The sequence below is a fragment of the Maniola hyperantus genome, chromosome 4, assembly GCF_902806685.2.
Source record: "Maniola hyperantus chromosome 4, iAphHyp1.2, whole genome shotgun sequence".
In the NCBI taxonomy this organism is placed as follows: domain Eukaryota; kingdom Metazoa; phylum Arthropoda; class Insecta; order Lepidoptera; family Nymphalidae; genus Maniola; species Maniola hyperantus.
This window is the reverse complement of record NC_048539.1, coordinates 9,759,720-9,781,833: the sequence shown is the minus strand read 5'-3', so window position 1 is coordinate 9,781,833 and position 22,114 is coordinate 9,759,720. Positions and strand designations below refer to the sequence as shown.

Genomic DNA, 22,114 nt, shown 5'->3' with positions numbered 1-22,114 from the left:
AGTGATACTCGGAAGTTTTAAACACTGGCACTGGTGTATTCCAGTTAAGAAGTTCCAGCCTACCTACTATAATATAAGTCCCGCAAATTGCTACAGCGCGTGGCCGCCATTTTATTGACGTCAGCACTAGGCTGAAGTTTCGAGCTGATGGTATATTTTTACTTAAATATACGTCAAATGACGTCAAAATGACGTCATTTCGATGTTAATGAGACATGGTTCCAGCGCAATAGCAATTTGCAGGACTTATATACATACTCCTAAACATCACTTGCTTAAACAGTGAAGGAAAACATCGTCAGGAAACCTGCATGCCTTAGAGTTCTCCATAATGTTCTCAAAGGTGTGTGAAGTTTGCCAATCCGCACTTGGCCAGCGTGCTAGACTATGACCAAATCTCTTCCCATTCTGAGTGCTTGTAGTGAGCTGACGATAGGTTGATCATAAAAATGGAAAGGAAAACGGATGTCTGAACTCTGAAGTGTTGAAATTGTCTATGATCTACATCGACTTTATGATCTTTGACATGTTAACTTGACATTGACATCTGTCCTGTCATTCCTTTAATTATAACCTTCGATTGTGTTCGTCCCATAAATATAAATTGATTTCTTTTTATCTTAAATGTTAAATCTAATTGCATCGTAATTTAAATGTGACGCTGATGACTTACTATTTATTTTATAATGAAATAAAGAGGCATCGTTGGAAATCCAAGACTTTATTTTGTCTCTTCTGCGATGACACGCGAGCAAGCCTGCGCATCATACTCTTCAACAGGTTAACGTGCCCAGAAAGTCGTAGAAGGACGAATTGTGAGTACTAATTATTTAAAGCGATGTCTAGTCAATCAGCGCCGAATATGGGCGACGTAAGCATTGAAAAATTTGGAATCAAAAACTCACTTATTCTAGAGGGTCTTTTGGATTGTGTCTTATGTATGGAGAAAGACACTACCTACTAAAGATTGTAAGGCTCTTGCTAGAATATCAAGCCTTAAGCCACTTTATTAGACCTTGTATGGAATGAATACAGCAAAGGCAGCTTGGGATAAAGTTCAATGTGTTTTTGAAGATAAAGGTCTATTTAGACGAGTCTACTTCAGCAACTACATAGTGTAGACTTTAATCAATATGATAATATGACCAGATACATTGAAACAGTTAAGTTATACCCTTTGTACAACAACTTGCGGACATCTGTAAGGTCATCGAAGACAAAGAAATTGCTGAAATATTATTATCAGGTCTCCCTCAGGATTTTAACACTCTTGTATCAGCCTTGGAGACAGCATCGATGACTAATGCATTATCTTCAGAGCTAGTTTGTGCTCGCTGAATTCAGGAGGAGTTCAGAAGGGCTGGTCACATGAAGTCTCTTTGCTAGAAATTGAAGCGACAGAAGAAAGAGAATAATAAAGAAGAACAGACTGTATATGCTTCATCATTTTTGGCAGCTACACAAAGTGCGGACTTCATTGTGGACAGTGATTCATTATCGCATATGTGCAATAATTTTAGCCTTCTGACTTGTTTAAAATCTAATAAAATTATGCTTACCTGTGCTGGTTAAGGAAACTAAATCAGAGAGCTCTGGTATCTGAGATATGCATGTAAGCGTTGATATATTTTTTTTAAGGTTTGCAATATCTTGTATGTTCTGCTGTTGTTTGAAAGTCTGTGTTCTGTAAGTATTCAAGAGTGGCATGGTTTTAGTTTTGTTTTTGGCGTGAATGGGTGTTTTTATATATGACAGCTGCAATATAAAAGGCAAGCCCATTATGTCTGCTGATTTATGTAAGGGTGCTTACAAAATAAAAGATATTTCTGCAAAAGAGCAATCGATGGCTGTCCTACATCAAGTGCAGGAAGCACAGATTGCAAAAGCTGAGTCATATAATAGTATTGTTGCTAAATTGTGGCATAGAAGATTAGGGTGTTTTTGTCTTAAAGGTAAGTGTACACTTGGGAAGTGTGCAGCACGTAGCGTCTCATTTCAGGTTGACAAGGAAGACTTTACCAAGTGTGTTGCCTACCTAGAGGGAAAGCCTGTGGCCAGGGCTTACCCAAAAGGATCTGTGAGACGTGCAAGCCGGCCCTTGGAACTGGTACACAGTGACGTATGCGGCCCTATGAAAGACTCTAGCTGGGTATGTGCAAAGTATTTATTAACCCTTACTGATGATATTTCTCATAAAAGTTTTGAACATTTATTAAAGTCTGTTTTATCAATTTCAAGAATTATGTAGAAAAGCAGACTGGCTTGCATATTAGATGCCTGCGTTTTTGATAATGATGGTGATGACTGGTGAGTGCTGTAGTGACAGTTTTAAATGTTTCCTAGAAAAAGGAATACCTCATCAGCTGACAGTACCGTATTGTGCTCAGAGTGGTGTTTTAGAGCTCTTTAATGAAACATAATATTTAGGTAGGTCTCTGTAACCGCTGGGGTGAAGCTGTGTGATGGCTATTTGTTTGACAAATAGAAGCCCCAATGCTCGTTAGCAGGACCAGTGCGTGAGGAGGTTTGGTCCTGACACACTGTTTGTCTTGGACACCTTTATTTTTACATGCATTGCCTATTCATTAATTCCTGAGGCTACTCGTATTAGTAAATTGAACGCTAAGGTAAAGCTGTGTATGTTGGTTATTCAGAATTCATAAAAGGTTACCAACTTATAGACCCATCTAATTAAATGAAGGTTATTTTGTCAAGGAATGTGCATTTTATTGCTGACATATTTTATAAGGATTTTAAATGCCTTGATTTAAAAATGGATTAATTTTAAATATTAATAATAGTTCTTTATATTTAATGAATATAATAGTGAATTAAATTGTGATAATATTCAAAATAATGAAGAATTGAATAATAGTAGTACCTGTAATAATAGTAATATGTTAAATTCTAGTCAATCTTGTTAGGATTCTAGTGTAGTCTATATAGGTATAAATAATTCATGATTTTTAATGAATTTACAGATGTTGAGTCTGGCGATGACTGCTGCAATTACAGCGAGGTAAACACCTCTGCTGATGCTGAGTCTTCTGCTGAGGAACCGGAAATGCAGCCGGTGACTTGCAAGGGATGTAGTAGTTGGAGGGGAAGGCGCGACTCGTACAGAGCTGTCTGTGACCGTCCGCAGCCGCCCCATGCGCAGTACACGTGGTAAACCGCCGATACGATATGGCGATTATGAAATAGGTATGTACGCCAGCTCTTTATTTGAAAAAGCCACAAACATATGAAGAGGCAGTAGCATCATCAAATTCCTCTAAGTGAGCTATGAAGGTAGACTATGAGTCACTTATGGATATTAAGGTTTGGAAGCTAGTGCATTGACCTGCTGATGCTAATGTTGTGAAGTGTAAGTGGATATTAAGTATGAATTTAAAGTATGACACATTGGGTAATTCCGATAAATTTAAAGCTCGCTTTGGCTTGCGACTTTATGCAGAGGAAATGTTTAGGCTACTCTGATATTGTTTCACCCGTGGTGCGTCATTTGACCAAGCGTATTTTGTTTTCCTTGACATATCAATAATTAGATATGTCTATGGAACATAATGTGGACGTGACGGATTTTTGAATGACGATCTAATTGAAGGTTTTACATAAACAACCGCAAGGTTTTGTTTGTAAATTGGAGAAATGTATGTATGTATGCTGTATGCTATTCAAGAGTATATATGGACTTAAGCAAGCAAGTCGCATGTGGAATCTGAAAGTGAAAAGCTTGTTGTTGAAGAATGGATTTGTCCAAAGCAAGTGTGAGCCCTGTGTGTATGTGAAAAGGAATAATAGGGACCTCACTATCATTGCTCTCTACGTTGACGATTTTTATATTTTCTCAACATGTGATACACAGAACTTGTTTAGCTTATTAAGTACAAATTTCAGTGTCAAGCATCTTAGTTCATTAACAAATTGTTTAAGTATAGGTACATGTGATTAGAAATAAGAATGTTTTGACCTTGGATCAATCTGAAATATACTTATATTGTTATAATGTTATATTGAAAGGTTACTTAAACGTTTTTATATGTTAAGACTAAGCAATGTTTCTACACCTATGATTGTAATAGTTAACTCAAAAGGACAAATAGTGAACCTTTAAATGATAATGTATATCAGTTCAGACAACTTATAGGCTGTTTAATGTATTTGTCGGTATGCACAAGGCCTGATATAGCCTTGAGCTGTAGTCAGCTTAGCCAGTATTTAACTACTTTTGATAAAAGTCATTGGATAGCTGCTTAACGAGTTCTGCAATACTTGGTTGGTACTATCAATTTAAGACTTTGTTTCTGTAAAAGTGATTGTTTTTAATATAACTGTTTATACAGATGCTGACTTGGCAAATGATAGGTGTTATAGGAAATTATATACTTACCTACAGGCTTTGTTGTTAAGATAGGTAACAATGCAGTTAGCTGGGAGTCTAGAAAACAATGTTGTGTGGCTTTATCCAGCACTGAGGCGGAATATATAGCCATAAGTAATGTATGCAAAGATATCTGTTTTGTTAGGAGTTTCTTGTGAGAACTTGTTGACAAAACTAATTTTGAAGTATACAATAACAACCAAACTGCTCAGAAATTGTTACTAGTAAAATAATAGTCACACGAAAGAACAAAACATATAAATTTGCGCTACCATTTTGTTAAAGACTTTGTACAAAACGGTTTAATGAGTGTAAAATGCTTAACCAACATCCAAGATGGTAGCAGATGTGTTAACAAAGCTATTGTGTAGTGTCAATTGAATGTAATAAGTGTAAACTAGTTGTTTTTAAGAATAAGGGTTCGCAATTCAATATATATGTGTCTTGTATGTATATTGTCTCAGTATATTATGTACAAATAATTATAGCCCTTGCTTTATCCGATGTAGACCATAAGGAGGAGTGTTGAAATTGTCTATGATCTACATCGACTTTATGATCTTTGACATGTTAACTTGACATTGACATCTGTCCTGTCATTCCTTTAATTATAACCTTCGATTGTGTTCGTCCCATAAATATAAATTGATTTCTTTTTATCTTAAATGTTAAATCTAATTGCATCGTAATTTAAATGTGACGCTGATGACTTACTATTTATTTTATAATGAAATAAAGAGGCATCGTTGGAAATCCAAGACTTTATTTTGTCTCTTCTGCGATGACACGCGAGCAAGCCTGCGCATCATACTCTTCAACATGAAGGGCATTCCATATCCTCGGTTGGAATTAGATACGAGGAAGCAAATCGTAATTTTCTTCCCGAAAGCTGACTTTTACTTAAATTAATGCTACTTACTGTAAGATTACAACAGGGTAACAAAATTATGACATAAATCCGACGGCCATAACAGAATTGCTCGTGTTTCACTACCTCCATTTTGCTCTTTATGGAGAAATACTAAACTCGAAATGATTTACGTCTGGAGCAGAAGTAATGAGATTGCAGAGAGATGTGTTGTGTAAACAATCTGACGACCCTTTCAGCCAATTTTATCGTACAATTGCTCCATTTCATTTTATGGTTATTTTAACATAACAAAATTGCTTAAATTTTTCGAACGCTATAAGTATTATTTGTAAATATGACGATTTACAATAATTATGGTTCTTAGCGGTTTTGATAGCTTAATATATCCTTCCCCGGGATGTAAACTATCTTTGTACCAAACGTTAAAAGTATAGATAGGCTTGGCTCTTTGTTTGGGTGGATGAGGAAGACACATGGCCGTGTGTGAACTTTAAAAGTCAATATATACAATAAATACAATACGTCATGTCCAATAGTACAAACGTACAAGCCGATGGATGGATGATGCTTGGTCTTGATAATCAAGCTTAGTAGGTACTGAGCAATGATGTCTAGGTTGGAGCATGCTTGCCTAGGTGTCTATTTACTCTTACCTTGAAGGGAATAGTCAGAATTCTACACTATGTTAAAATATCCGAATCATCATTATCATCATGATCAGACCATCGCCGGCTCACTACAGAGCACGGGTCTTCTGAGTAAAAAGGGTTTGGCCATAGTCTACCACGCTGACCAAGTGCGGATTCACACACCTTTGAGAACATTATGAAGAACTCTCAGGCATGCAGGTTTCCTCACAATGTTTTCCTTCACCGTTAATGCAAGTGCAATTTAATTACATAAAAATACCTGAATATCACGAAGTAACTGATTTTTGGGGTTACTAAAATTAGCAATTAGTATTATCTGTACTCCTCGGAACGCACGTTACGCGGTCTGTTCGACTGTTATCAGCAACAACTAACGATCATCGTTAACCCTAACTCCCTTTTAATTTTCAGACAATGTACAGAAACGACCTCTCAACTCCTTATCATAACAGAAGGTTAACGTTACTAAAATTTAGAGTTTCAAAATTCGGCCAGACAATAGCAATACGGAAAATTATTCTACTTATAGATACTATTTTGATAAAACAACCCGTAAAACCATTCCACTGAGCGCAATAGCATTTCGGTCTTGGGTCTACCAAATATAGTGATATTTGGTTGGCCCACGACCGAAATCTAGGTACCTACGTTTTTATCTTTCGAAAATAATCATTTATTAGGTATAGTCTGCGACAGGTTGAGATGGCAATCGGGGTATGAGGTGGGAGGACGCCCTGCACACCCGCACGTCACTCGCGCTATCCCGCACCGGGTTAGCGCGGGGCTGTGTGGATGACGTCCCCACCCCGATAAAAATAAAAAATAAAAAATTACAAAATATAAACAAAAAACCGGCCAAGTGCGAGTCAGGCTCGCGCAATGAGGGTTCCGTACTACAGTCCTATTTTTTCAACATTTTGCACGATAATTCAAAAACTATGATGCATAAAAATAAATAAAAATCTGTTTTAGAATTTACAAGTGAAGACCTTTCATATGATACCCCACTTGATATAGTCACTCACTTCGAAAGTTGAAAATACTAATTATCAGTAACCACAATTTAATTTTTTTTGTGTGATCTAACCCTAAATTCACGGTTTTCAGATTTTTCCCCAAATTTCAGCTATAAGATCTACCTACCTGCCAAATTTCATGATTCTAGGTCAACGGGAAGTACCCTGTAGGTTTCTGGGCAGACAGACAGACAGATAGACAGACAGACAGACGGAACCCTAAAAATCATTTAAAAAACACAAAATATTAAAAAAAAAGAGTAAAAAAATCATTAAAAAACAATAAATTAATGATAAAAAATAGGTATGTATTAAAAAGATAATAATAAAGAAAATATTGAAAATAAACAATATGTAATTATAAAAAATACCTATATAAAAATTTAAAATATTTAAATAAAAAACTACTAAAAAATAAAAATCAATAATGTATTAAAAAAAGATAAAATAAAATAAAAGCAAAAATAAAAATAGGTATAAGTCAGAATATGATCCAACGGGCTCTTAATTGCCACCATAGACATAACTTCACTCATTGAGCCGGCACAGATTAGTCGGAATGATGGCAAGAGACCTGATGGATTGACGCTGGTTCCCTCGGATGGGCGCTAATGTGGGACGCAACTTGCGTTGCCACATTGGCCCCGTGTCATATCAGAGAGACAGCATCAAGACCGGAAGCCGCAGCAGAAATAGCTGAAAACGGCAAGCGGCGCAAGTATGCCTCTCTATTATCGAGAGTTACATTTTTGTTCCGTTGAGACCCTGGAGCCATTAATAGCTTCATCTGGTGACAGGGTTGGCTCATTTTTTGCGCAACGGATCAGCCTGGCTGTCCAGCGCGGAAATGCAGCCAGTATTCTTGGCACCATTCCACGCGGAATGTTTTACAAGTATCGTAGTACAAGTTTCGTTTACAATATTTACTGTCTGTACAACAATAACTTTTTGTTTTATGTTTTTGGTTTAAGTTTCGTTTACAATATTTACTGTCTGTGCAATAATAACTTTTTGATTTATGTTTGTTGTAAACCTTGTTGTTGTTGTACCTTGGTGTAAACGCGTTGCTAGATATATTTTAACCGCTCTTCTAGCAAGCTGATTGATATTCGCTGTTTCACCTAGTCCACACTCCACACCACTCTAAAATTTTGGTAAGGAACCCATAGAAGCGACCTAGCAGTAACTATTAAACCTGTCATTTAGCATTGAATAGGGTTGCAATTTTATCACACACTGGACAGTCGGCAGTCGCAAAGTATTACAATATAACCTGAACAAACGGACCCGCGCAAGGGGGACGTTGGATTCATATATAAAGCCACAAATTCTTGGGTCGCCCTGGGGAGAATTAATAGCGCTGCTCCGCTGACCCAAATGTTTGTAGTGTGAAAATGATATATCCTTTTATATAACTTATTCCCACAATCGCGTCATCAATTTCTAATTTTTTTGAACCATGAGCAGCAGAGTGAACTAGAGTGAGTGAGCTCTCGGTTTGATCCTCAATCGACATATTCTGTCAAATATTTCAACACTAAGTGTGACATTAATCAATAAAACTTTGCTCATAAGAATTATTATTTCCTACATCCATACTTTGGCCAGCCACAATGGCTCAAGTCACGTACCTAGTCGTGTCATGCCTACTGCGTTTGACGCCTGCCAGTGTAGGTGAAGCCTCGAGGGTTTGTTACAAGTTTCACTGATGTAAAATGTGACCATAGCCACTCATAACGCTACCTTTTCATTCTAAATGGAAATACCTAAATCTATACTTACTAATAAATAAAATTGAACTGTATGTCTGTAATTCTTAAATAACTACCTCAAATTAAGCTCATATGGTTATTTGAACTATACAATAACTGAATCACACGTTTTTAAAATTTTTGTCTGTCTGTATGTCTATTTGAACGGGTTAATCTTCGGAACGGCTGGCGGTACACAGATACCTTGCATGTTGGGCTACTTTTCGTCCTGGAAAATCAAAAGTTCTCACGGGATTTTTACAAGCACGCACGAAATCCACGCAGGCGAAGCCGCGGGTATCAGCTAGTTTTACATAAATTTTACAATTTTTGTTCCGTTTGCTGTGAAGACCTGGGGCCATGGAGTCTTAGTGCTAAAAAAATTTACGATACATGTCACCGCGATTAATAGCCTCATCTGGTGACAGAAGGGCTGGCTCATTTTTGGATCAGATCAGCGCGGAAATGCAGCCAGTGCCCAGTATTCTTGATACCATTCCACGCGGGCATGATTTTTATGCTAATTAATTAGATAAGGCTAGCTTTAATTTTTATTGCAATATTTTTAAAAAACACGTCTTGTTTGGTTTGGACATAAACGATTTGGACGAGCAAAAAAAGGACCAGACGAGCTAGAAAATTATCTTTACTAATTTTGTACAACATAATATTATTTTAACTTTTAAGTACTGGGGGGTGGCTCTATCGTCAGTGGGTAAAGCTTAGAAATCAAAGCTTAGAATCGTCGTGGTCTTTACCGGTAAAGTTCCACAGCTGGACATTTTTCGCGACTCACGCCCACGCGATAGGAATCGGTGTCGTCATCAATGACTACACCATTGTCTCTCGTGGTCGTCGCCCAAGCAAAACTTTGGAAAATTGTACAGTAGTCGGTAATAATTAAAATACTCGCTCAAAAGTTAGTATACTAGATTGGACAGCAGAAAACCAGTTCATAACAAAACTTTGCGGTTTTAGCTGTTTGTGCTATTTAACTGTCAACGAAGTCAGATTCCGAGGCGGAAATGAGCTTGCCTGAACTTTGGTACCTACCTATTTATTAAGTACAATTATTAAACGGATTATTATCTAACTATTATATTATGTAACGGATATTATTGGGGTTTTTGGGAATCATTTTATACCCGTGTTTTATACTGATAAAACTTATAAGCCGCAAACCCCGTAGGAAAGGGACATGACATTCTAAATAAGTACAGATTTTTCAGTAAGAAAATAGTTTTTCTAAGTTCTTTCTGGTTTAATATAATTGTGAGATACAAACTTTTACGTAGAAAAAAAATATTACCTACTCAGAAAATAAATTAAGCGTTTTGGATTACCTACTAGGTATTTTATTTCAGTTTACATAAAATAACTTCTCTCATTACGCGCGTCTCCAAATAAAATTCCTCAAAGTTAAATTACGAAATGAGAAAATGATTGGCAAGAAACAGAAAACAATCTTCTTTGATAAAATATTTACTTATATATACTTACCTATCGCAGGGACGCCTAAACGTAACCTACTGAATTGAAGCTACTTCAGTCGTGAACGCTTTGAGAAGGTACGGGCACAATTAAGTAATGCTTCTAGGTAGAAAGTAGATGCCACTCGTTGCACATAAATATTAGGTAGGTGCCTAAAAAGAAACAACCTTTAACTAAACAAGGAGGAAATTCGTTACGTAACTGGCTACATTTTCTCTAATAATTATTTATTTGAAAAAAGCATTATCATGATCATCTCATCACCAGCCCACTACAGCTAAGCACGGGTCTCCTCTCAGAATAAGAAGGGCTTAGTCATATTCAGCCACGCTGGCCCAGTGCGGTGTCTTCACACACCTTTGAGAACAAGAACTCCCAGGTTTCCTCACGATGTTTTCCTAAATAAAATCAAGTGATATTTAATTGCTTAAAATGCACTCCATTAAACAAACTCCGAAGAGTCCTGAAAAGGGTTTATTCCGGATTTCCATTGATTTAAATTCAAACTTACGGATTTTAAAACGCACCGCAACTCGCCGCACCGCAGTGCGCGCTCTCTCTTAGCCCTTGACTGCAAACTCACCTGGTGGAGTGATGATGTAGTCTAAGATGGAAACGGGATAACCTGGAAGGGATATGGCAATTTTTCACTAAGCCCGCACCCCTTTCGTTTCTACACGGCATCGTACCGAAACGCTAAATCACTTTGGCAGCACGGCTTTGCCGGTAGGATGGTAACTGGCCACAGCCGGCCAGAGTAAACAAGAATAGCATAAGATTGTGGATTGTGGACAAGAATCTTGTGCTCATCCCTAACATTTGCGGAGATTCTTGAGCCCGGAGTTCTTCCTTCGTTTGCTAGGTTTTCAGCTTAGATTTTTCCTTGGATGATAAGTTACAAACTTACAACAGTAATTAATTCTTTTATACTTACTTCTCTCTTAATTTTTGAAACCTAACTCAATAGGCAATATCTACAATATTATAAAAACGTTCATTTTAATACTGTGCGGAACGAAGAGGAAAATTCAATTAAACCTCTAGATTGGTCGTTAAGATTACAAAGCCACTGAAGCGTTGCCGTTCACGAGATGAAATACTAGCAAAGTAATATTACCTGAAGAAAAATAATGAAAATGACGGTTACCTCTTACTTACCCAATAACCACAATTCCATTTTCAGAAATTCATAGGAAGTTTTCAATTTGAATTATATTATTTAATAAATTTTTCCAAGATTTTTTTTTCCACTTTTATAACAATTTGACAGGACAGCAAAACTGATAGGTATTTTTTAAGGGTTGATACGTAGCGAAACCAATAATTAAGCTATGGGTTGATACTATTTAATTTTCAGTAAGTTATTTGACAAATTGCAAAGTGATTGAACCATTTAAGACGTGAATATTTACATTGCAATAGTACTTACTAATAAATGAATTACATAAATGATTTGAATTATTGTTTCACCGTTTAAGCTATTTAATATAAATGATACTTTCTATCACCTCACAAACTATGAACGTATCAATTAAATTAGAATGTTAAATGGGACACAAATTTTGTTGATTTAAATATGACCCAATCCATTCTCGCTAATTATAAATAATAATTAATCTCTCACAGGTCTGCAAGCTGCATGTGTCGTGATACAATGGTAGCCATGGAGATGTGTTGCTAACAAATGATAAATTATTCCATTGATATGTTACGTTGATGTTACATGACATATAAAGTACGTACCTACTCACTAATGAGTAAGAGCTAGCTCGCACCACGGTAAATTTCTGTACGTTTTTCCCCCTCAAAATCTGTGAACTATACATAGAAAGCACGCGCACTGTGGAATTAATTCTGCACCAGATTTTGATACATTTAAATTTAAATTTACGGATTTTAAAACGCACCGCAACTTACCGCACGGTGGTGCGCGCTAGCTCTAGACAAATGATACAAAACGCACGAGAATAGAAGAGGTAAAAATGCGAATGTATTTATCACTTGAGACGCGTATGTAATTGTTACTTATTTAATATGTTATGTGTATATCACTATACAAGGTGCTAGATAATGTCAGTAGGAACCCGGCAAGTTGAGATTAGTACAAATGTGTAGATGTACCAAAAAAATAATGAGCTACGTAACGTGATATCCGTGGGAGATATGAGGACTTGAAAAATTTGTTTAGAACTCCGATGTATAAGCCCTGCAAGCAGCTGATCGCGGAAATGAACTCGTAAAAAACTTCTGTGAACTCGAATGACCGTTTGCACGTTTGTCGAGTAGCAGATACAACGAAATTATCTATGGCATTAACTCGAGCATTTGGTACTAGGTACTATTTGGTACATAGTCATTAAGTAGGTACATAGTAAATACCTTATTTGTCATGTTACATGATTTATCAAATACGCTGTATAATATTATCCTCTCTAGTTTTTAGGGCTCCATAGGTACCTAAAGCCCAATTAATGTCACTGCCGTCTGTCTGTCTGTCGGTCCGCGTGCCATAGGTTTCGTGGAGTAAAAAGAGTAAATGAGTTACAGACCTGAAATTTTGGTAGGTATTTGGTGGAGAATGTTGACCCAAAATCGAATATTGAACTAGAAATTCAATTAAATCATTTTTCAGGGAAAGGGCTGCCGCCTGCCATACATGAAAAAGGAGTGGATTTTTTTTTTTTATTACCCTAGCATGTGGGATATTATCAGTGGTATCACTGTCTAAAAGATTTCTTTCTAAAAGTATTCATTGAGTAGAGTACGAATATATTTATTATTATTATTTTTATCTTAAAAAATAAAGAAATGGGGGGATGTCTTTTTCAGTTTTAGTCCATTTTTGTGACGGTGTTTATGTCAAAAAGTAAACTACTTAGTTAGGAATATGAAATTTCGGTAAGTAAAAGTATGCAATATTATGTACCATATTACTGTATTTAAACAACTAATATTGAAAAAACAATTCATATAGTAGTTTCTAAATTGAACATTTGAAAACAAATGAACATTTTTGGGTTTTTCTTTCACGGTTGGTTGCGATGTCTGGCTTGGAAATGAAATATTTCTTACACCCAAAATAATTATGTTGTTCATGGAACCGTAAAAGAGCGAGGCCTGACTCGCACTTGGCCGGTATTTTTATTATTAAGCAAAATTATAAGCGATCAATTTTTGAAATATTTACCTAAATAAGGAGACGGATGTAAAACAAATTAAAGCACGTTCGGTTCTGGCAATAAATAGAGCGTGGGTCGTTAGTGAGGACGTACGCTGAGCCGAATCTCGTTGTAGGAAATTGATGCTCGCCGCATAGCCTAGCATAGGCACTCAGTTCGCAAATATATTACACCGAAAAGGAAATAGGATCCTAAACTTCTATCCTTATTAACTTTATTGCTAACAAGTTCTATTTACCTATTACGAGTGTACGTACAACGTTTGTTTGATACAACTTGTGTAATTTTTGCTTTTTGGGGTTAATAAAATTGTCATAAGCCTTCTTTTAATACATATATCGTATACATCGATGATCGTAAATCGTAATAAGAAAGTTACAGTTTTTAAGTATTATACCTTAACTAAACCAAAGAATCGAATAAGTATACCAAGGTATTTATGTAAAACTTAAATGACGATGTTGAAGTAAAAGGAAAAAAGTTTTATACTTAAGTATAGGCATTACGAAGTTCCATCCAATTAAGTGAATAATTTTGAGGGAAAGTATTATTCCGCAACCAGGAGGAGTGGTCCAAAACTTTATGGCGATCAAAAAATTGGGTGAGTCTACTACAAAAATAATAAAAAAAATCATCATCATCATCATGATCAACCGATCGCTGACTCACTACTAAGAACTGGCCTTTTCTCAGAATTAGAAGAGTTTAGCCGTAGTACCACGCTAGCTATGTGCAGATTGGCAGACTGAATAAAGAACATATTGATCAACAACTTATTGTTGACTGATTGGTATTAAGCGATAAGACCGCCAAATTGTACCTGCAGTTTCTCACTGTAGGTAGTATAATATTTCCATCGAATTGAGTAAACAAACAGTTTATTGGGTAAATTGACCCCGACAAAGTGGCCAACTGACCACTTCGCACAAGTAGATATATAATTAAAAAGTTAAAAACACGACTGTATTGCCATATTGAATTAAAAAAGTAAGATAACTATACGAAGTAATGTATCATATGAAAGGGCTTTACGTGTATATTCTTAAACATATTTTTATTTATTTCTATGCATAGTCTTTGATTTATCATGCAAAATGTCAAAAAAAATACCCGAGTGCAGAACCGTCGGTGCGCGAGTGTTACTCGCACTTGACCGGGTTTTTTTATTTTACTCTAAGTTAAAGCGGCTGTTCTGGACACACCCCCCTATGTGTGATTGACGCAGTGTAGAATTACCCGACTACCTACTATATTATTAAGCTAAATAATTGTCCTCTCTCTATCTCTCTTACCCCATAATTGTTAAATCACAGTTAACTACGTTTAAATAATTTATTCAAATAAACTCTTGAGTCTTGGTCTGGTAAAGGTTACAATAAAAAGAAAATGCTACGTCCAAAAATTACAGTTTAGGTACACTCGCTACTCTCTATTGGAGCCCAGGATGTTTGCTAAATACAAAGAAATAGCGAAAGAAGAAATTCACAAAACGTTGAAATTATGCAACTTTTGTACGCGAAAGCTAGGTATTTCTTTTATCGACGAACAGCCAACTGTGATGCTTTGGAAAGTGTGGAACCAACTGTGGCTTATTGGCTCAGCAATTGTATTGTTCTTAAAAGTGAGTGGTCAAGTAAACTGCGTTGTTAACAAACTGGCCACTTCATCTTCAGTGGAGGATTTTGTAGCCAGCTTACATATTGTTGGATATGATACCATGAGTAAGTTTTATGAAAATCCAAGATAAAATAATGGATAGAAAGATTTATATTATACTTATAGATTGTACCTAAATCTTTATTTTACTTTACTTTTATCTTTTTACGTCACGGCAAATAATAATTTATAGTTACGTTTGATTTAAGGTTTCGGTAAACTGTTAACTATATGGTGGACAAAGGATATTTTCCGTAGTCTTCTGATAAAGTTGGAAGACTTATGGCCAACATCTGAGCAAGACGAGGATGCAGTTGAAATCAAGAATGAAAAACTCTCGCGGTTACGGGTCATACAATTCTGTAAATAATTTTATTATTTCCCTTCAAATTGTCCTTCGTTAGTTCTGTGAAATGTGTGTCCATAATATTTTTATCATCGAACCGTTTTCTGTGTCCCTTTGATAATGTTTATTATGATTATAATTTTATTCCCCCTTAGAGTTGCCCTTACAATTAGGACATTATTGCAGGGTACGCATTTTGGAATATACTGGGAGTTTGGTTGTACAACTTGACTCCAGTTGTGATATACATATACCACAAAATTCAAGGAGGACCTGCTCATTTAGGCTACATCTGGCACTTATCTTATCCCTTTGATAAGTCGCAGCCCGTATACCACGAACTTGCCTTTGCCTTTGAAATGTACTCAGGTAATAATAGCTTCATTATAGACTTCAAAATCTTCTTGTACTTAGAATAGGCTAATGTGACAGGCTGTCTCCTTAATGAATATAAAATTGAAAACTCAGGGATCATTAAAATCTTAAAAGGACTATACTTGCCAATACAAATATAATAATATAACTATAACCTGGAAAACCTACTGGTTTTTAATAATCTGCTCGTGCAGTTAAGATCGATGGCACAGGGAGTTTACCTGATAGCGTACATACTGTCCAATAAAGAAGAGTGGCAAAGGTACCGGCAGATGTTTAGGGCCATAATGAGGCGGAGAAAAAGAAGAGAGAGAAGAATTACAACGTCAGAATGAAGTATGTAATTCTATGTAACGGGGTCACCCTGACACCTGACACCCCGTGTATTGAAATACACGCGGAACTTGACTCCGAGAAAGTCGTATACGACCTACCAGCGGCAGAAGTCTGTAGGAATTCATCAGTTCCCCAAAACTTCACCAGACATGTCATTTTTTTTAGGTGTGGTATCAGTTTGGTCTATGCTGGGTTCAGATATCCTGTTCATGACTATGGCCAGTCACATAAGCATGCTGCTTCGATTATTGCAATTTAAGATACGTCGTCTAGCAGTAGACAATAGTGACAGTAATAATTATCAGCGGGTAGACTGCTTTGACGACATTGTGGGAGTTATTAAAATACATCAAAGACTTATCACGTAAGCTTATTTTTTAGCGTTAGCAACCACCAAATGGTAAAATTATCCACAACATTATAAATAGCCAGTGAAATATATCAGTAGGTACTAAGTGATGTCCAGAACTTCGTCCGCGTGCATTTAGATTTTTTAATCCTGTGGAAACTGTGATTTTCCGGGATAAAAAGTATCCTATATCCATCTCTGGGATGAAAGCTTGTACCAAATAGATCCTGTCCGAGACTTTGTCCACGTGCTTTTTTAAGACTCACAAGGGAGCTCTTTAACTTTTCAGGTTATAAAATAGTCTATGTCCATCTCCAAAATCTAAGTTTTCCTTGTACATTTCGTCAAAATCGGTGAGAAGCTATGGCAGACTGACAGACAGAGAGACTTTCGCATTTATAATATTACATTAAGTAAGTAGTATGGATAGTATGGATACTTAGGTAGTAAGTAGCACTCACTAATAATAAAGTAAAAATATTTTTTAGATACGGAAATGATTTAAAAGATGCCTTTTCCGTCGTATTTTTAATCAACGTCTTGTTAAGCTCCGTTAACATCTGCTGCGTTGTTTTCAATATCGTAAGTTATTTTCTTCTATCCCTCAGCAATTTTATAAAATTAAAAGAATTTTTAAACGAATTTTACTTTTTCACACAGCTTTTAGATCCGTGGATGGCGATGAGTAATAAGTTTTTCCTTGGAGCAGCGTTAACTCAAGTTGGCATTCTCTGTTGGTACGCTGACGATATTTTCACTTCAGTAAGTAAATTATTATATTATTAAGGCCGAGTCACATGACTCTGAAACGTTAAAGGTCTGACCTCCCGAATATGAGACGAACCTATGTCCTAACCATTAGGCTATCACGGCTTATAATTGTATATATAGTTTACGATATTGTATTTTTCATGGCCCGTCGCATCCGCAGAGCTCAGGGATTGCGGATGCAGTTTATGAGAGTGGATGGTACAGCAGCAACATACGATGTCAACGCACTTTGATGATACTGCTGCAAAGGTTATATCCATATTAATATTGTAAATGCGAAAGTGTGTCTGTCTGTCTCTGTCTATCTGTCTCCTAGCTTTTCACGGCCCAACAGTTTAACCGATTTTGACGAAGTTTGGTACAGAGTTAACTTACATCCGGGGTAGGACATAGGCTATACTTTTTATCCCGGAAAAAAGTCCAACTAAAAGAAAAAAGGACCAAGTCGCGGGCATCAGCTAGTTGTAAATATTAAGAGTTTGTTCTACACGCTGGCCGCCCCGCAGGAAGCACCCGCTCCCACCTGGGCCGCAGACTTAACTCTGCACTGTGTCTAGTCATGGTTTTTTAAGTTTCATGTTCCCAATCTCAGCTAATTGATGTTAGTAAAGTGGTCCTAAATACATGTTTTCATATTTTCAGATCCCAAAAACCACTCTACTTTACAGCGTACAAATTTAGTTCTATCACGATGTCGACATACAGTTCTGTTAGTATCTATTTTTTTAATTATTAGTGTAGGTACATCGTTATTTATATGATAGTTAAAACTAAATTTTATTTTATTTTATTTATTTTTTGCAATTAACAGCGATATATACCTACAATATAATTTTACATAATAACAGACTGAAAATCTGTTTGTTTCAGATTCTCACAAGCTCTTACTCCTATTTCACGTTGCTATATACTGTTTATCGAAGCGATTAGTCGCTAATAGTTAGTAGTAGGCACCTAATTTGTTAGCAGTAGGTAGATCATCCAGTCGTGTATTCTTAAATAATTTTATGCAAAACCTTTTATTGTATTACGTAACCTACCTGTAATTAAAAATGAATACCATAAGTAAATGAAATTAATAAAAATAAAACGACAATCGTCTAGTAATTTTGTTTTGCGATTGAGAACAAAGCTAGTTTAGAAATAAAATGCAAATTTTAATTAAGTATATTTTAACAATAAAATGAATCATGAAATACGTTTTACGTCAAATAAGAGAACTACTTGCGTAGAATGTATTACGTGCCAACGGTAATTTAATTTCTACTTTTAAAAATGTGCATTTGTAGGATTTTGATGTTCTTTATATATGAAGGTAAGATTTAATTTGAATTTTCGTCAACACTAAGAGCGGTTACGCACTCATCCGATCCGAATCCGTAAAAAAAATACGGGTATAAAAATCGGACCGAATTCGGATATTGCTTACTCACTAATCCAATCTCTGATCCAAATCCAAGCTATTCAGTGAACATCTTTGACATATCTACGTCATATGTCCGATTTGAATCCGAGGCACATCCGAGGTATTCTCACGGATGGCACAGAGACATCGGATGAAAAAAGTCGGATGTAGTGCGTAAGCTACCATACAAATAGTTCTATGACGTTTCTTTGGAACGTATTTTCACGGATTCGGATCGGATGAGTGCCTAACCGCTCTAAAATATTTTTAACTTAATAGAGAAATATTTCTTTTAGCTTTCCCGCATTTGGTGTTCACGGAATCGTGTGGTGATATAATATGCTCCAATGTGTATGACCCGGTGTGCGGCGAAGCGACGGCCCTGGATGGACGTAAAGTGACTCAGAGATTCCAAAATATTTGCTATCTACGTCTGTTACAATGCCAGTTCATATTTACAGGTACCTATACTACCGAACGAAACGTTGAGATAATATTCTCCCACTTATGTTAAGTAGGGTTCATATAGAAATATACTGACTCTCTGGTCACTGGTGGTCATTATTCTAAGCTGACTGTACTACTTGACAGTGCATCCACATATGCGAATTTGCTTAAAGCAACGTGAATGTACCTACCCTACCCAACCTGTAGATCCGGCTTCGCACGGGTGTAACTTATTAATGACTAAAATGAGACGTATATTGAGATTTTCATACAAAAACACCATCCTTTCTGACTTTTCCGGTGGGTTTCCCAAAAATTTTCTTTCATATGAAAGATATGAATATTCTACTGTTATAGGACTTGAGCAGATTCCAGATGAATATTGCAATATAAGAAAGGGGGAAGTTTCTGTTATATCTGGCCGTCGAGTATATGACTTCAGCATCGTCGGGGCACACCAGGCCTGCAACCACACCTGCCCCACGTACTGTCTCGACACATACGACCCAGCGTGTGCACAGATCTGGTCCAGCAATATGCAGACCTACCACTATAGGCCGATGATAAACCATTGCCATATAGATATGTTCTCGTGTGTTGTTGGAGTCAGTAAGTTGAAAAGTTTTTGCTTAGTTTTTCTACGTATCGCTGAATGGATTTTATATCTGTATCAATACAGCAGTATGTCATTATTCTCAACCGATAGACGTCAACTGCTGGAAATAGGTCTCTTATAGAGACTTCCAAATGCCACAGTCTTGGGCCGCCTGGATTTAACAGCTCCTTGCGACTCGTTGATGTTGTCGGTCCACCTAGTGGGGAGTCTTCCAACGCTACTCTGGCACATTGGAAGTCCAACGTCTATCGGTTTTTTGAAGTATGTGCTGTATCCATTCACCTCTTCGACTTCGCAACCCGTTGAGCTATGTTGGTTGCTCTGGTTCTCCTACGGTTCTCCTCATTTCTGATTTGATCACGTGGAGAAACTACAAGCACAGCTTTCTTTATCGTGTAGATACAGCAGTACTGCACTACAAGTTTCTGCAATACGTACAAGACCTAGGTACATAATTATACTTACACTGATTACCAAACTAGAGAATATTCAAATATCTCTACCTCAGGAGTCATATAGTAGGCCTTTTCGTGTGATATTTGGAAACACTAAAATACTGACTAGAAAACAATATTGTACTTACTTCTTTCAGATGTCACTATTCAGCCGCTGATCGGAAAATGTTACAAAAACCCTTCCGCCATAAACTTTATGTTTAACATCGCATCACTGAAAACACTCAAACTTCTCGACGAGCCTCCACCTCATCCAATCGCGCAAGGACGTAGTAGAAGAGCTTACTCGTACAACGTGGACGTAAACCAATTGCTTAAAAAGGAACTAAAGCGATTCGTAAAGACACTAACGACTAATATAAAAGCACTTACTTAATTGAATTTAAACCAGAATCCCTAGTGTAAATTTTCAACTTAAATAACGTGACGTTAGTGTTGCGGTAACATCATTTAATTTAGTTAGTTTCCCGAGCGTGCTCCCATACAACTGTAGTTTTGTTCTCATTTGAATACTATCCAATCAAACTCAATGTAGACAGGTTCTTGAAATAAATATCTGTGTCTGTGGTTTACCAGCTGATGTCCATAAAAATGTGTAGTTTCAAATTTACATTGCCTCAAAGACTTTGTAAGTATACAATTCTTTGGGTACAGTAAACCTGTGTTAGGTACCTACATGAATATTCAAATGAGCATTAACATACACTACATTTGTTTGGAGCGCACTACGAATAAACTCCTCTTAGGTAGTATCGACGAAGAAACATTATGATTTGACCCCTACTAAGTATTTTGTCAGATTTACTTTGGTACCTATAGCTCCGATGTTAGGTTTTTAACTTGAAATCTAACTCGGGGTCAACCTTAAACTTTAATATTATGTATTGGGCGTCTGGCAGGGGCTTGCTACGATACTAATCTGGTGTCTGGCAATGCATGACGTGATTTCTTATACTATTCTGAAGAAAATATAAAAAAAAATTGACTTTATACTTTGATGTAAGATTTTTTACACCTTTATTACCTGTTATCTCCCAAAGCCACGAAGTGCAAACTTCAAAGTCGCTGATCGTTCCTTCCGGTGTTGGGGACAATACGCAGAGAAACATTCAGCTTTTATAAAATAACAAGGATCTGGCCCTCGCTGGCTCTCTCTACTATGTCACTCTCCAGGTCTAAACCATATTCATGCAAAAAATCACACCAATTGTTTCTCCATTGTGGCGTGATTGAGGACAAACCAATAAACTAATAGATATGATTTCGCATAATTATAATATGGGTAGTGATTAGGTAACATATAATAGTACGGTATAATAACATTGTAAATTGAAAAATTAAAAAGAGCAACCGCCGAGTTTCTTGCTGGTTCTTCTCGGTAGGAACGGCATTCCGAACCAGTGGTAAATTAAACCTGACTATTCATAAGCACTTTTAAAAAGTTTACATGAATAAAAAAACATTCTATTCTATTCTATTCTAACATAAGAGTTGAGTCATATGTATACCTATTCATATTAATAAATAATAATAATATGACTGCGTGTGCTTGTAATTAATAATTAATAATAATAATTTATCGTACAAAATATCGAAAAAAATACGACTGTAGTACGGAACCCTCGGTGCGCGGGTCTCACTCGCACTTGGCTTGGTTTTTGGTAGCATTGTGTAACAGACTATTTTCTTTTTCATATCATCAATACGTACGTATACATAAAGACGTCGGGCGTGTTTCTATCCTTATGTCCTCGACATTCCATCTGCACACACGAAACGTTTTGCGTCATCATTCCTCACGCACGGTTTGGAATACTCTTCCGCGATCTGTGTTTCCTACCAATTACAATCCGGGTATCTTTAAAATAACAGTGGATTTAAGCATCTTCTAGATAAATGCGTCACGTCTTAGGCCACATCATCACTATCCATCAGGTGTGATTATAGTAAGCGTGTGCCTATAGAGAATAAAAAAAAGTCCCAACTCACTGACTGACTCATCAACGCCCAGCCAAA

At 36.5% G+C, this 22,114-nt stretch overlaps 2 protein-coding genes across 3 annotated transcripts; both read left to right on the top strand.

Annotated features, from left to right (window-relative positions):
• Positions 1–14,659: 14,659 nt before the first annotated feature.
• LOC117997108 (odorant receptor 4-like) lies at positions 14,660–18,105 on the top strand. 2 transcript variants are annotated; one of them, XM_034985274.2, is made up of 9 exons: positions 14,660–15,063; positions 15,208–15,360; positions 15,531–15,713; positions 16,221–16,419; positions 16,893–16,986; positions 17,065–17,166; positions 17,336–17,424; positions 17,818–17,884; positions 18,046–18,105. In XM_034985274.2, exons 1-9 carry the CDS (start codon positions 14,787–14,789, stop codon positions 18,103–18,105), a joined length of 1,224 nt encoding a protein of 407 aa, XP_034841165.1. In that variant the 5' UTR covers positions 14,660–14,786. The 2 variants fall into 2 exon arrangements, with proteins under 2 accessions (XP_034841165.1, XP_069354501.1); XM_069498400.1 differs by having other exon boundaries at positions 16,893–17,166.
• Positions 18,106–18,308: 203 nt separating this feature from the next.
• Positions 18,309–20,986, top strand: LOC117997109 (uncharacterized). Its single transcript, XM_034985276.2, has 4 exons — positions 18,309–18,490; positions 18,877–19,041; positions 19,385–19,636; positions 20,236–20,986. The coding sequence occupies exons 1-4, from the start codon at positions 18,451–18,453 to the stop codon at positions 20,472–20,474; spliced, it is 696 nt and encodes a 231-aa protein (XP_034841167.1). The 5' UTR covers positions 18,309–18,450; the 3' UTR covers positions 20,475–20,986.
• Positions 20,987–22,114: the final 1,128 nt, after the last annotated feature.